The sequence below is a fragment of the Bubalus kerabau genome, chromosome 1, assembly GCF_029407905.1.
Source record: "Bubalus kerabau isolate K-KA32 ecotype Philippines breed swamp buffalo chromosome 1, PCC_UOA_SB_1v2, whole genome shotgun sequence".
Classification (NCBI taxonomy): domain Eukaryota; kingdom Metazoa; phylum Chordata; class Mammalia; order Artiodactyla; family Bovidae; genus Bubalus; species Bubalus kerabau.
Window position 1 is genome coordinate 41,725,831 of NC_073624.1, and position 14,106 is coordinate 41,739,936.

The 14,106-nt window shown below is 36.5% G+C and overlaps 1 protein-coding gene across 8 annotated transcripts in view; it reads right to left on the reverse strand.

Annotated features, from left to right (window-relative positions):
- Nucleotides 1-14,106, reverse strand: part of OVCH1 (ovochymase 1) — a 97,196-nt gene that overhangs the window by 4,992 nt on the left and 78,098 nt on the right. For 5 of the 8 annotated variants that reach the window (XM_055572951.1, XM_055572943.1, XM_055572936.1 and 2 more), the window contains exons 21-25: nucleotides 13,993-14,040; nucleotides 12,779-13,003; nucleotides 5,040-5,213; nucleotides 2,577-2,844; nucleotides 1,077-1,237 (exon numbers count right to left, since the gene is read on the reverse strand). In XM_055572951.1, the coding sequence (XP_055428926.1) occupies nucleotides 1,077-1,237; nucleotides 2,577-2,844; nucleotides 5,040-5,213; nucleotides 12,779-13,003; nucleotides 13,993-14,040 (876 nt within the window). The remainder of the gene's footprint in view (nucleotides 1-1,076; nucleotides 1,238-2,576; nucleotides 2,845-5,039; nucleotides 5,214-12,778; nucleotides 13,004-13,992; nucleotides 14,041-14,106) is intronic. The other 3 variants (XR_008712038.1, XR_008712045.1, XR_008712044.1) reach the window with 1 other exon arrangement.

The following is a 14,106-nucleotide window of genomic DNA, read 5'->3' on the forward strand; positions in this document are numbered from 1 at the left end:
TCACTGATTCAGTTACAAAAAGCAAATGATTTGGGGTTTGTAGAATGGATGCACCGAAATGACATAAAAAGTGAGGCCTATAGGCATAAACAGAGGAGAGAGTTGGAGCAGAGCAGGAAAAGTGTCCAGAGCCCTGTGATTTCATGAAAAAGCTTGGATGTGTGGGTGGGGACTATCCATGGATCTTAGTTACATTTCCCCCAATACATTTTCCACCTAAGAAGGTAGGTGGGTTAATTGCCATTCCCCGTCTACAAATGATAAAGCTGAGGTTCACAAGTTACATAAACTGCCCAAGATCACATGACTACTTTGTGATAGTGTGAGGATTAACAATTCCACATTTTTGCTTAGCTTCAGCTTAAGTAAAAATTTTAAAAAAGCAATATCTTACTAAGTTATAAAAGAACAGAAAATTGAACATCTCATAGTTCAAACTGATGTTCTCTAAGTATTTGAATTCACCTCTGAGAACATAATGAGTCTCAAATATATATATATAGGACAAAGTTAAAAACATATTTCTTTCTTTCTTTCTTTCTTTAGGTCACATTGTGCAGCATGCAGGATCTTAGTTACCCAGTTAGGGATCAAACCTGTGCCCCTACATTGAGAACACAGTCATAATCACTGGACTGCTAGGAAAGTCCCTAAAACATATTTCTTTGAAATATTCTCTAGACCCCCATCAATTAAATACACATAAAAGTAAAATGTTTACACAGATACTTCAGCTTTTAGAGAAAGGAAGTTCAGTTAGTATAAAAGAACATTTAAAAGTAATTATTTAACTTCATGACTCAGGGAACTCAAACCAGGGCTTTGTTACAAAACAGAGGGGTGGGAAGGGGTGGGAGGTGAGAAGGGAGGTTAAAGAGGGAGGGGACACATGTATACCTATGGCTGACTCATGTTGATGTATGGTAGAGGCCAACACAATATTGTGAAGCAATTTTCCTTCAATTAAAAATAAATAAGTTTGGGGGAAGAAAAGTACATACAGCACTTCTAAGCAAGATACAAGATAAAAACTATATGGCAAAGGTTCAAAATGGAAAAAAGTTATTTATACTGACCTAGTTCAACAGGTTTTTCCAGATGCAGCAAAGATAGATCATCGTTGGGAGGAAATTGTGTGAAGCTGGGGTGAATGTACACAGCTTTCACTGGTATCAAATCACTATTTCTTATATTCCCCAGGTAACTTCTTCCTATTACCAGGTAGTCTGTGACAGTACTTGTCACAAGAAAAGGGAGTGAGGAAATAGATTCCACTTTTAATTAGGCCATCATTTCTCAGAATTACTAAAAATATATTCTTTAACATTTCTAATCCACATTAAAATCCCTATTATCTTGAATTCATAGGAAACAGAGGTTTCTTATTAATTCAGCCCTTGAGAAAAATTTTAAAGTGTCTACTTCCTTGTCTTCATAATGTCAGATAAAAAATACTGAATAAAAAATTCAGTATTTTTTATTACAATTAACATTCATGCTGCCTCAAGGTAATCATCATATGTATTATAATCATAATATTATGCATTATATGATGTACTTATGTAATGGTCACTGAAACTATTCTGAAAGTTATATTTACTCCCTAATACAGTGCTTTTCAAAGAAATGTCTAGGGACCACATGCATTAAGTCTAGCACAGGTATTAAAAGTGCAGAATTCCAAACATAACTCATCAACTCAAAATTCAAAATTAATACTCCAAGATTCCATTTACAGCAAACTCCCCAGGTAATTTTAAGCACATGAAAGTCTGAAACTGTCTTAATAAGTATGCCTTCTTATCATTTATCTGTATCAAAAGGAAGAGTTGGGGGATAGTATAGAAATTGAGTTTTTAGTTCACTGAAGGCTCATGATAACCACATTATTTGATTAGATGCTTTTATTGTAAAGCCAATTTCAGAGACGTTGAAAATGTGTCTACTTGTGCAGCTATGGGACCCTGTGCCACAGCGTCCGCTGTCATGCTACTTCTGGGAGATAATACTAAAAACGCCAAGCTAAGACTCCTCTGAGGGAGTTTTCAGATATCTCCGTATCATATTACGATCAAAAGCAAGATAAAATCAAAGAAAACAAATGTTCCTTTTTAAAGGACATTCCTTGAAATTCTTTCAAACTTTACAGATTTATTTTGGGACTGGGTATGATCATCAGACAATCCACAGGAGAGTAAGGAGGAAAGGAAGCCACGTATAAGCAACCCCTGGGCTCTAGGCTCCGTGCTGAGAAACTGATGCAAAAATGTGAGATCTCCATTTTTATGGTTGGAAGGGAGGGTGTTGTTAGTTACTTACTAATTAAATTATACCTAGAAGCAGAAAGCTGCTCTTAGAATTAAAAGCTATTGGTAGTAATTTTATTAGTGAAGCAGAGAAAGTTTCATCAACCTAATACATTCATTCATTTGCAAGTTGGGGACTGTATCAGTGGGAGCTGGTGCTTAATGTTTCTCATGATGTGGGGAGAGAAGGAGTGTACCCACCATGGGCCCTCAAATAGCTCCTTATCAGCACCCTCCGCATCCCAGAACCCCCACCACCCAGGCACACACCTGAAGTTACAGTGTGCTGCTGTCAGGACCCACCGCCTCCCAATCAGAGCGCCTCCACAGTAGTGATGGCCTCGGTGCTGCAGACTGACCAGCCAGGGCCACGACATCACCGCGGCTGCATGGCCACCAACCACCCTGGGCTCCCCGGCCTCTGCAGGCAAGATATTTGTATTCCTCTCAAACCCTTCACTGAGAAATGGGTCAACAAATGGAACGCCACATGAGTCTTGAGCTGGCTGTCTTCTGGTATTGTTTTCTACTGTAAGCCCTTAGAAAAAAACAACAGCAAAACATTAGATAGCAATACTTATGAATATCTATTTAAATCTCAGAAGGCATTTACTCCTTTTGTCGGTTCAAAACTAGCATTATTTGCAAGAGATGAGACTCATCTTTTCTTCCAATGCTTTTAAATGAGCAAAAATCAACAGTTTGCTAAGGTATTAATATACACACCATGTTAATATACTCATATTAAAACACATATCTTTAGGTGAATTGGAACATAAATCAATTTTTTTAAAAAAGAAATAAAAATGTTGCACTTAATCATGAAATTATTGGAGATTGTTCTTTCTGTAGCATCATTTGTGTTATCCCAGTACATATATTTAGACACATCAAAATATTTTATGCTCTGTGTATTCAAAATAAGTTGTATATATAAAGGAAAATCATAAGGAAAATGTATAGCAATATGTTTACTCCATTCTCAGATTTAAAAAGAAATTTACCAGAAAGTAACAAGAGATAGTTAAGCATTTCCTTAAATATGAAGAAAACTAAAATTTTCCATAACCATATAATTTTGGAGTGATAGGATATATTCCCAACCCAGGGATGGAACCCAGGTCTCCTAAGATATGCTCACTTGTTAATTCTTTACTTGAGATTATTTTTTACACCAGAAAGCTATTTAAAACAAAAAATTTATAGCATAGTGAATTTGCACTTGATTATTCAATACTTAAGTAAAATCATTTCTACTTTCTTTTCAGATATGTATAAAACATGGATTCCCTCTTCCTTTACAAATGTGCAAACTCTTCAAAATTAAGACTATCCTGGACTTTAGGGGGGAAAAACCCACAAAAGGTATTTACTAAAACATATTTTTTATGCATCAAGTTCACTGAATTACTGTATGTTTTTATTGCATTGGTAATCCACACTTTATGTGGTAACTCAGATTTTGGGGTTGTTTGTATACATGTATCATAGCAATATTTTATTAGTATTCAACTTACTTTACAATACTTTAAAAAAGAAATGAGGCTAAATATTTTTACTGTGAGAATTAAGGGTCAGTTTAAAGATAAAGCAATGGAAAAACAAAAGCAATGGACACAGAAGAAGGGTCAATTAGGTGAGCGGGCCTTTAACAATTAAAAATCACATCTATAGGGGACTTTCTTAGTGGTCCAGTGGTTAAGACTCTGTGCTTCAATTGCAGAGTGCACGGGTTTGGTCCCTGCCTGGGTAGGGAACTAAGATGCCACGTGCCTTGTGGCACAGCCAAAGAAAGAAAAAAGTAACACCTATAGGACACTGTGGTTCACTAGTCTAGGGCTCAAATTCAGGACTCTTAGGAGAGCCTGTTCATTTCACTATCCTAAGAAAGATTGTTGTTGCTTAGTTGCTAAGTTGTGTCCAACTCTTTGTGATCCCATGGACAGTAGCCCGCAAGACCCCTCTGTCCATGGGATCTCCAGGCAAGAAATACTGGAGTGGGTTGACATTTCCTTCTCCAGGGGATCTTTCCAACCCAGGGATCAAACCCGTGTCTCTTGAGTCTCTGGCACGGGCAGGTGGATTCTTTACCACTAGAGCCACCTGGAATCTTAAAATAGTGTGTCATAAAAAAAAAAAAAAAACTTTGCATTAATGTGGATTATTTGAATTTTCCTACTATTATACTCTAATCAAGAAAATCTCCTAATAACAGATTCATTAGGTTTAGTCTTAAGCACAACTAATGAAACTCTAGCTTAAAATTAGACAGACTAGGAAAAAATCAGTACATTTGTTTCTATTTTATGCAGAAAAGTTAATATATCTGAAATATTTTGACGGCTCTTCGTGGTGGTGAGGAGATAGTTACTTCATAGAAGAGATATGTAAACAAAGATGGAAGCACATTGAACTCTCCTCTTGTTTCAGTTTGAAAGGCCCCACAGGATCTTTTAAATAGCAACTCACTGTCTCTCATGTTTATTATTTCTTAATTAAAAACAACATACACACATATAGACATGTACATACCCCAATTAACTTTATTACCTCACATGATCTATGTGAACTGCCAAAGTCTCAGCCCTTAAGGAATGGTTTGAAATGAGCTTATCCTGTTTTTAGTATTAGAGTAAAGTGATTGCCACTGATCCCTAAACCAGTGGGCTCCAGATTCTGTTCTAAGGCATATATCGTACCTGCTTTAGTAGATATTTTAAAACAATTACTTACCATTAATAGGCAGTTGGATCCCAATATTTCTTTTCTGTGATGGCTTCTGAGTCATATCTTCCAAAATCAGTTTAAAACCTCTTTCTCCCACAGACTCATCAGTTTTCAAATTCACAGTTAGGTAAGCACCACTGGATATCCAGACAAATTCTTTCTTGGAGCCACATAAATGAGCTGCAATGTGAAGTATACTCAATAATCAAAATACTTCTGTGTAATTACATGGGTAAAAGAGGAAGGAGAGGGGGGACATTAGATTCCAAACAAATCTTGACAAGAATGATGATCAGTAATGTAAAATCAAGATTCTGAGGATGAAAGTCATGATTTGATTGAGACAATAAAAGGGTATAGATTTTAAAAGATCGAAGGGAAAAGACTAGGCTAGCAATTGATATGGAAACAATATACAATTTGTATGGCAATCTTTGATTATAAGGGTGGTTAAAGAAGCATTTCAATGAAGATATATGGACAGAGAAATGGAAGTAATGGGATACCATTATGGACCAAATGTTGGTGTGCCCCCAAAATTCATATGTGAAAATCCTAATCCCCCATGTGATGGTATTAGGAGGTGTGGCCTTCAGGGGTGACCTGGTCATGAGGGTGGAGCCTTATAAACCCTTATAAAAGAGAACCCAGAGAGCTCTCTAGCCCCTCCCCCCTTTTTTTTTGTCTTACGGGGAAATAGCAAGAAGACAGCTATGAACCAGGAAGCAAACCCTTACCAGACAGCAAATCTTGAACTTCTAGTTTTCATAACTGTGAGAAATAAGTACTTGTTATTTAAGCTACCCAAACTATGGCATTTTTATTATAGTAGCTAAAACTAAGACATGTAGTCTGCCCAAATACAGACTAATGATGATCCTTTCCTAATACAGAAACACAAAAGTCTTCACAAGGATTGTCCTGATAGGTGACAGGACATTTGCTGTAATTTATCTGTACAAGCTGTAACTGAGATCTCTCAAACTAAATGATACACTATTGATTTGTCTTAAAGATAATGTTTTTTGAGGAATCTGGGAAAGAGAGATGGGGAATAGGAGAAAGTTAATCTCTACATCATTCTTATCCTTGAAGAATCTGTTTGGTGAACTGGATGTCGTGGGTAGCTTTGGAGAGGCACCATGTCAAATAAAGGCAATCTGTGTAAAGTTAACTAACACTCTGGAAGTTTTAACATAATGGAAATGGGAAAATGTTATTCTGCTTTTCAAAAAGGAGATTGAGGGTTGGCAGAGGGGGAAGGGTAGGAGACAGAGAAAAACAAAGAGGCTAAAGGATTTGCAAAGTCTTATATCAGTGAAGTAGTGTAGCTTAGTCCTCACAGGCTCGGATTCCAAAGTCAAACTGCTAGTCTGGACTAGTTCTATTAGCTATGTGGCCCTAGGCAAGTTATTTAACCTCTCTGCCACAATTTTCTCATCTGTATAATTTAGATTAAAAAAATATGGGATTATATAAAGTTATATTTATGAAGCATTATAAATATTTACTAAGTAAAAAAACCTCAGCAAAATTTTATAGCAAATTATTAGGTGGTTTTTGAACACTTTAAGAAGGAATCAGTGGTCATGAGCAACTAGCATGGGATCCTCTACAGGCCATATTAAATTAACCTAATTTAATTTTTAGAAAGAGCTAATTAGATGGTGGCTAGGGGGAATGAGATAAACTTAATGAATTTTGATTTCAGTGGAGCACTTAATAAAGTACCTTACGATGTCCCTGTGAACAGATATAAAGTATAAGTGGATAATTATATGACTAGGGAGCTTCACAGCTGATTAAATAACCATACAATGTTAACCTGAAGGGAAGATCTGAAGGGTATGAAAATAGTTCTACCCTTGGTTCTGCCAAGTACAGTATTGCTATTAATGGCTTAGGTAGAAATACAGGTAACACATTTACAAAACGTGTAGGTTTGAGATGGGTAGCTGAATGAGAAGTAAAGAACTAGGTTAAACATAGAATCTTAGTGATAATTTTGTTTAATCTTTCATCTAGCATTGAGTTCCTTCTAAAATAACCTTGGACATATGTTAGCTACATCTGAAGATATTATGTGGGACTTATGAGCATTTATTTTCTCTTTTTAAGCAGTTCTAATTGCTTGACAGTTCTTCCTTATGTTGAATCAAAAGGCATCAGTGTAATCATATGGTTAACAGAGTGGCCAAGGATATAAATGTTTGAATCAGAGTGCCTGGGCTTTAAACCAGCTTTCTCTACTTATTAATTATATTACCAGAGGCAAGTTACTAAACATTTTTGTGTTTCCTTATATTTAAAATGAGGATAACACAACCTATCTCCATAGGACTGTTAAGAAGATTGAATTATAAATTCTCAGGACTATGCATGAATAATGGTAAACATTCAATAACTATTAGATATTATTAGGCAGAACAAGTTTTATACATGGCTGAGAATCTATGGAAATTCCATAAATACTTGAAGAGAAGAAATTGTGATCCTTCTGTCTTCTCTCTTCTCTAAAATAAACATTCCCAGGTGTCCACACCCTTCAGCATCCTGGTCATTATGTTCTATGGATGTGTTCCAAATTATTAATGTTCCTTAAAACTGTTGCTTGACCAAAGATGATATTTCATAACCAGTATGTCAGGGGCAACAACCAGACAGACTGGATATTTACAATGAAGACTCATGAGACCAAGTTAGTGAATGCCAGCTCAGTGCCAATACTAAATTTAACCATACAAGGGACCTTATCTCTTTTGTCATAATTCTTTACTAACAACACGGCGTTGAAATTTTGAAATCATTTGAGACTTTTGAAATTTGATTTTAAACATTCTACTTCCCAAATTACCACTTTTATGTATCCTAATCTATTAGTATTCCCTTGCTATAATGGATCTCTCCATGACTTCTTACCCATAATCCCACAAACTATGTATATCCATCAATCTCTAAGAAAGTGAGAGATTTTACTGTAAAGGGAAGCAGAGAAATGGGGCAACAGCTAACTTTCTTGTTTTATTTTTATTTTAATTATGGGTAATAATAGAATATGTTTGAAACTGATGAGAATGATAGAGGAGATTGATGATGTCAGAGAAAGAATAACTAAAGGAAATTTATGAGAAGCTGATAACTCTCAAATTTATATCTTAAGTCCAAACTTCAGGAGTTCTACTTCTAGCTCCCTACTGCCAGCTCAACCTTAGATGTATCATGGCATTAAAAATTTAACATGACCCAAATAGATCTTTCACCACAAATCCATTTCTGCCTCTAGTATATCCCATCTCTGTAAATGCCACCACCTCTGAAAACGTCCTACTATAAATTTAGGAGCCATCCTTGATCTGCAGATCTAATTTCACATTTATTCCATCAAGAAAGCCTATCAGTTCTCCAGATCTGTCCATTTTACCTGCATTTCCTTGTTGCCATCCTCTTGCAAGGCAACATTAGTACCTAAACAGTCCTAAAAGAACATTCTGCAATGATGGGAAGTTCAATATGAGTGCTGTCCAGTATAGTAATCATTCACTACATGTAGCAGTTGAGCACTTGAAGTGTGGCTAATACTACATTCCATTTCATTTTAAAATTTGAATTTAAATAAGAACATGGGTTAGACAGCATAGGTATAGATTATCATAATTGCCTCATAACTGCAGGTGTAATTCACCCTGACAAGGGGGGAAGGGATAGTGAGGGAGTTTGGGACAGACATGTGTACACTGCTATACTTAAAATGGATAACCAACAAGGACCTACTGTATAGCACATGGAACTCTGCTCAATGTTATGCAGCCTGGATGGTAACGGTGTTTGGGGGAGAATGGATACATGTATATGTATGGTTGGGCTTCCCTTGTAGCTCAGTCGGTAAAGCATCTGCCTGCAATGCAGGAGACTTGGGTTGGATTCCTTAGTCGGGAAGATCTCCTGGAGTAGGAAATGGCAACCCACTCCAGTATTCTTGCCTGGAAAATCCCATGGACACAGGAGCCTGGCAGGTTACAGGCTATGGGGTCACACGAGTCAGACATGACTGAGCGACTAAGCACACATATATATGGCTGAGTCCCTTCACTGTTCACTTGAAACTATCACAACATCATTAATATGTTATCTGGCAATACACAATAAAAAGTTGTTTTTTTTTTTTAAATAATTCACTTGTCACTCTAAAATCCATTCCCAATATGGTAGCCACAGCAGCTCCCAAATTAGTTCCTTGTCCAAAACCTTTAATGACCTCCCACTGGATGGGAATCAAGTCCACTCATTACCATAACCTAAGCTGTATGACCTGAGGGCAAAACCTTCATCTTCTACAACCACACCTCATTCCAGCCCGTCCTCACTCAATCTCTAGCCACTCTGATCTTTGACAGTTCCCCAAGTTACCAAACTATTCCCATATTCAAGGCCTTTTTCTCATTTATTTTTTCATCAAATATTTATTTTCAGGTAGTACTTTAGACATTGGAGATAAAGCAGTGAACAGGAGACTAAGTTCTGTTATCAGGATATTTTCATTCTGGTGGAGGGAAACAGATTCTAAACAAATAAATACACATGCTGCCAGGTCATGATTAATGCCAAGAAGGAAAAGTGTAAGAGGATTATTTAGATGATGTGATACAAGAGGCCTTAGATTATATAATATCTGGACAGATACCTGAACAAACTAAGGAAGTGAGTCTTGAAGTCACACTGGGGCCAAGCAAGAATATGCTGTTAGTCCAAGGAAGAATAAAGAATCCAGTGTGCCTGGTTTTGGGTGAAGGAGGAGGAGAATGGTAGGGTGTAAGGTCAGACCTGAGATACTAGACACCTTCGCACATGCTATCTTGGCCTTGCCCAACTGTTTCCTTGTCATTCTTTGGATCTCAAATGCACCCCTTCAATGAGGCCTTCCATGACCATCTTAACTACAGCAACTGTGTACCCACTATTATTCCATACTGCTGCTGCAACTAATTTCCTTCAGACTATGTTGACATAGGGTTTCCCTGGTAGCTCAGCTGCTAAAGAATCCACCTGCAATGCAGGAGACCCCAGTACGACTCCTGGGTTGGGAAGATCCCCTGGAGAAGGGATAGGCTACCCAATCCAGTATTCTTGGGCTTTCCTGGTGGCTCACATGGTAAAGAGTCCACCTGCAATGCAGGAGACCTGAGTTCAATCCCTGGGATGGGAAGATCCCTTGGAGGAGAGCATGGCAACCCAATCCAGTATTCTTGCCTAGAGAATCCCTATGGACAGAGGAGCCTGGCAGGCTATAGTCCATGGGGTCACAAAGAGTCAGACATGACTGAGCAACTAAGCACAGCACACATGTTGACAATCAGTAATTATTTGATTATTTATTGTTAAATACTATTATTAGTTTTTTATTATTATGTCTTTTCAGAAGAAGGTGGCAATGATCACTTCAGAACTGCTCACCATTGTGTCTTCAAGATGTCTAACACTAGAAAATGCTCAGTCATGAATTAATCTGACATGTATATTTAATATGGTGTTAACTAGTCACTGATGTCTTACCTTTATGGGGTAAATGAAAAAATGAAGAAAAGATGAACCTTAATTTTGCTAATTATTTTCATTAATATATCGTAAAACCATTGCAATGAAACCAGTCTGGAGGCTGTGTACCATTCCATCTATATTCTCAGAAATAATTAAAAAGTAGCTAATGAATTCTCTTTAGGTGAGAAAATATTTAGTAAGGAAAGATAACTGAGACAATATAGACAATGTGGATCTATATTTGGGCTAGCTCTTCTCACCAGATGGGAGAATAGCAATAGGGTTCAATGTTCAACAGTTTAACAATGCTTATAAAATTGCATATTTCACTGAACTAAAACTATTGTAAGTATATAAAAGTATATAAAATAAAACTGTGTAAACTAGCAAACTAATGGTAGTGACCTCACTTTTATATAGAATTGTATAAGCTAATTATAGAAATAAGAGTTGTCATATTTTTAATTTTTTGACCCATGAATTTTTGATTAATAGGAACTTTTAAAGATGAATAATGTTGCCAGGTTGAAAAATAGTAGAGTGAGAAATAGGAAAGCAGCCCTGACATCCAGAAACTGGTCTAGCACTCACAACTGAATCAGGGTCTCCTGTTAGATACAAACAGTCTCACAGGACACCAACATCAGACTGTCTCTGAATCTGTGATGAGACAAAAACAAGGTTATCTGTAACCAACAAAACACCAAACACTGACCTCTCGGCTAAAATGAAGACTTGCTACTTCTTTACCAATTACAGTTTTACCCGTACTCTAGTCACGCCTAGATACCCAATCATAAATTTGCCCCACTTCTCATCCCCTTCCTGCAAGCAGTCTAGAGCAAATTTCACTTCCTTAGTGTGTATGTGCTCAGTTATGTCCGACTCTTTGCAACCCCATGGATTGTAGCCCATCAGGTTCCTCTGTCCATGGAATTTCTCAGGCAAGAAAACTGGAGTGAGTGAGTTGCCATTTCCTTCTCCAGGGGATCTTCCTGGCCTTCCCAATTGAACCTGCATCTCCTGCATTGACAGGCAGATTCTTTACCACTGCACCTCCTGGTAAGCCGTTCCACTTCCCTAGAACTTAGGATTTGGGCTTTGAATGGGTAATTTTGAAGAAAGTCCACTTCCCTAGACCTTCTCCAAAATTACTCATTCAAAACCCAAATCCTATAAGAGGTTCTTTCTACCATCCTGTTAACACTCCATGGTTTTCAAGGATATGTGTTTTCTTTTTCCAAAATGAGTAATAAATCAAACTTGTTCAATTCCAGGTGTGTTCCAAGGGTCTTAGGTTGAAAGGCATTCTGGAGAATTATATCAGATAATTCTGGATCTAATACCATAGATGATTCATATTAATCTTATGGAGAACTAATAGCTTGGTTTTTTGTGTCTCCACCACCTCTATTCTAATTGCTTTAGAATTCTTGGCAGGAACCAAACTTACTGATAAGAAAAAATTTAAGTAGCTTTGGAATTTCAAAGTACATTGCTAAGCCTATTGGTGTTATAAATCCTAGAATATCACAAGAGTGGTTAAGATCTTTGTAAAAAGATAGCTTCAAACCTCTTCTCCTGTCCTTTGTGATAGGTGGATTGTAATGGCATCCTGATTAGCAGAACTGGTTGGAAATTAGAGAATGGGATACAATATTGAATTACAAAATCTTTGGAAAAGTTCCCTCTATGAGTCAGTCTCAGGACATTGTCTGACATTCAAACAGAGTAGACATCATGTGGTCAATAAATCTCTAAAGATTATTCAAGTTAATTGGGCCTTTTTTTTTTTTTTGTAATTTACCTTGTATCTAAAGAGAGCTACCTTTATTGTGAGGATGAAATCTGAGTAAACAAATTTTCAAAAAGCTGCCTAAAAATGCAGTTTAGGCAACAGAAACTCTTCAAATATATGACTTCCTGAGAAAAACAAAATTAGTGTGCTCTCTGACGATAAAATGAGATAGGAATCACTGAAATCAAGAAAAGCTGGAATTAAAGGTAAAGAGCCATTTAGTGTGATCTTATGCTCATCCCATTGTGTTTAATAATATTCAGGATTCTGATGAAAGATCTGATGGAAAGTTTCTGACAGCAAATGATATTGCTCCCAAGGCAAATGTAGATCATGTTTGCCACATATATAATTATATAAATGTTCTTATGAATGCTTCTCAACATAGGACATTTAAGAAGGTTCAGTTTACCAAGTAATCTTGATTGCTGATCTGGTCCATCATAAATATTGAAATAATCCCATTCACAGTTCCAAGATTCTTCCATTATAAAATCTTTAATCAATGCCTTCATTTTATTTCCAGATATAGAATAAAAAGTCCAAGTGCAGTTCAGCATATTAGGATAAATGTTAGGATAATTGGGAGATGTGATCTCAAAAGAACTAACTGCAATCAGATCCAATATTGGACACCCTTGAGGCAAAAAGAAAAAAATATTGTATGCAATAGTCAAGAAGCTGAGTTACTACTTTTTGGATCTGGTTTTAATGTCTACAACAGGTCATTAAAACCTTAAACTTCAGTGTACTTCTATTAAGTTATATTACTCTTTCTTTACTTGCATAGCTCCTTATATATGGTGACACAGAGTATAAATGACTTTTGTTTTGAGAAACTGACCCTTCCCAAAAGAAGACAAAGTTCTGTGACTTTAACTCACAAACTATGAACCACTAAGTCACCCACATATACATTGTGATGTAGCTTTGTTGCTCATCTTTAGCACACAATCTTCTAAACCCCTGAGTAAATTACATACTTCTAACATTCAGCCTATACTAAAAATTATAACCATTTTTTTTGGTAAGGAAATTTGGATCACTCTCAGATAGTTGAAATCAAGATATTAAGGTTCACAAGGGCCAAGAAGCTACTACACTAAGAAGAGAACTGAGGAATTTAATGACATTTTGGATTTACTCCAAATGCTCTAGGCATTATTCAATATAAAATTAATGCCACCCCCAAATTGATTTACTTCATCAATAATCTTGTCATTTTAGTTAACTCTGCAATGGCCCAGCAAAAAGAAAGGGTGAGGGGTGTCCAAGCACAATCCAGAGGAAATAAAGTATATGGAAAGAATGTTAATGAATAACAGAGTTAAAATAGGGGGATCTCATAAACAAAACATGTATTTCTTACACAGTAATCAGATAAGGTGCCACCTTCTTACTCTCTACTCTCTGATCTGCCCTAGGTCTCCATTACCTCCAAAGTTTGACACTCAGAAAATTAATATAAGTTCATATCTCATTATAAAGCAAATAGAATAAGGACACAACACTTAGAAGTCTTTGATAGCAGCCAAGGTATACTTATTCCTAAACAGTGTTTAGCAGAAGGAAATTCCTCACTGTATTTCTATAATATCAGGCAGATCAACAAAGCCAATTCCTTACCTCCTTTATCCTCTTTACCATTAACTTTAATGTTTCCTCTCATGGAACCTAGATAGGATAAGAGAATTCTCAAGGTCAATATATCCTAATTAATGCTTTATATTTTTTATTCTT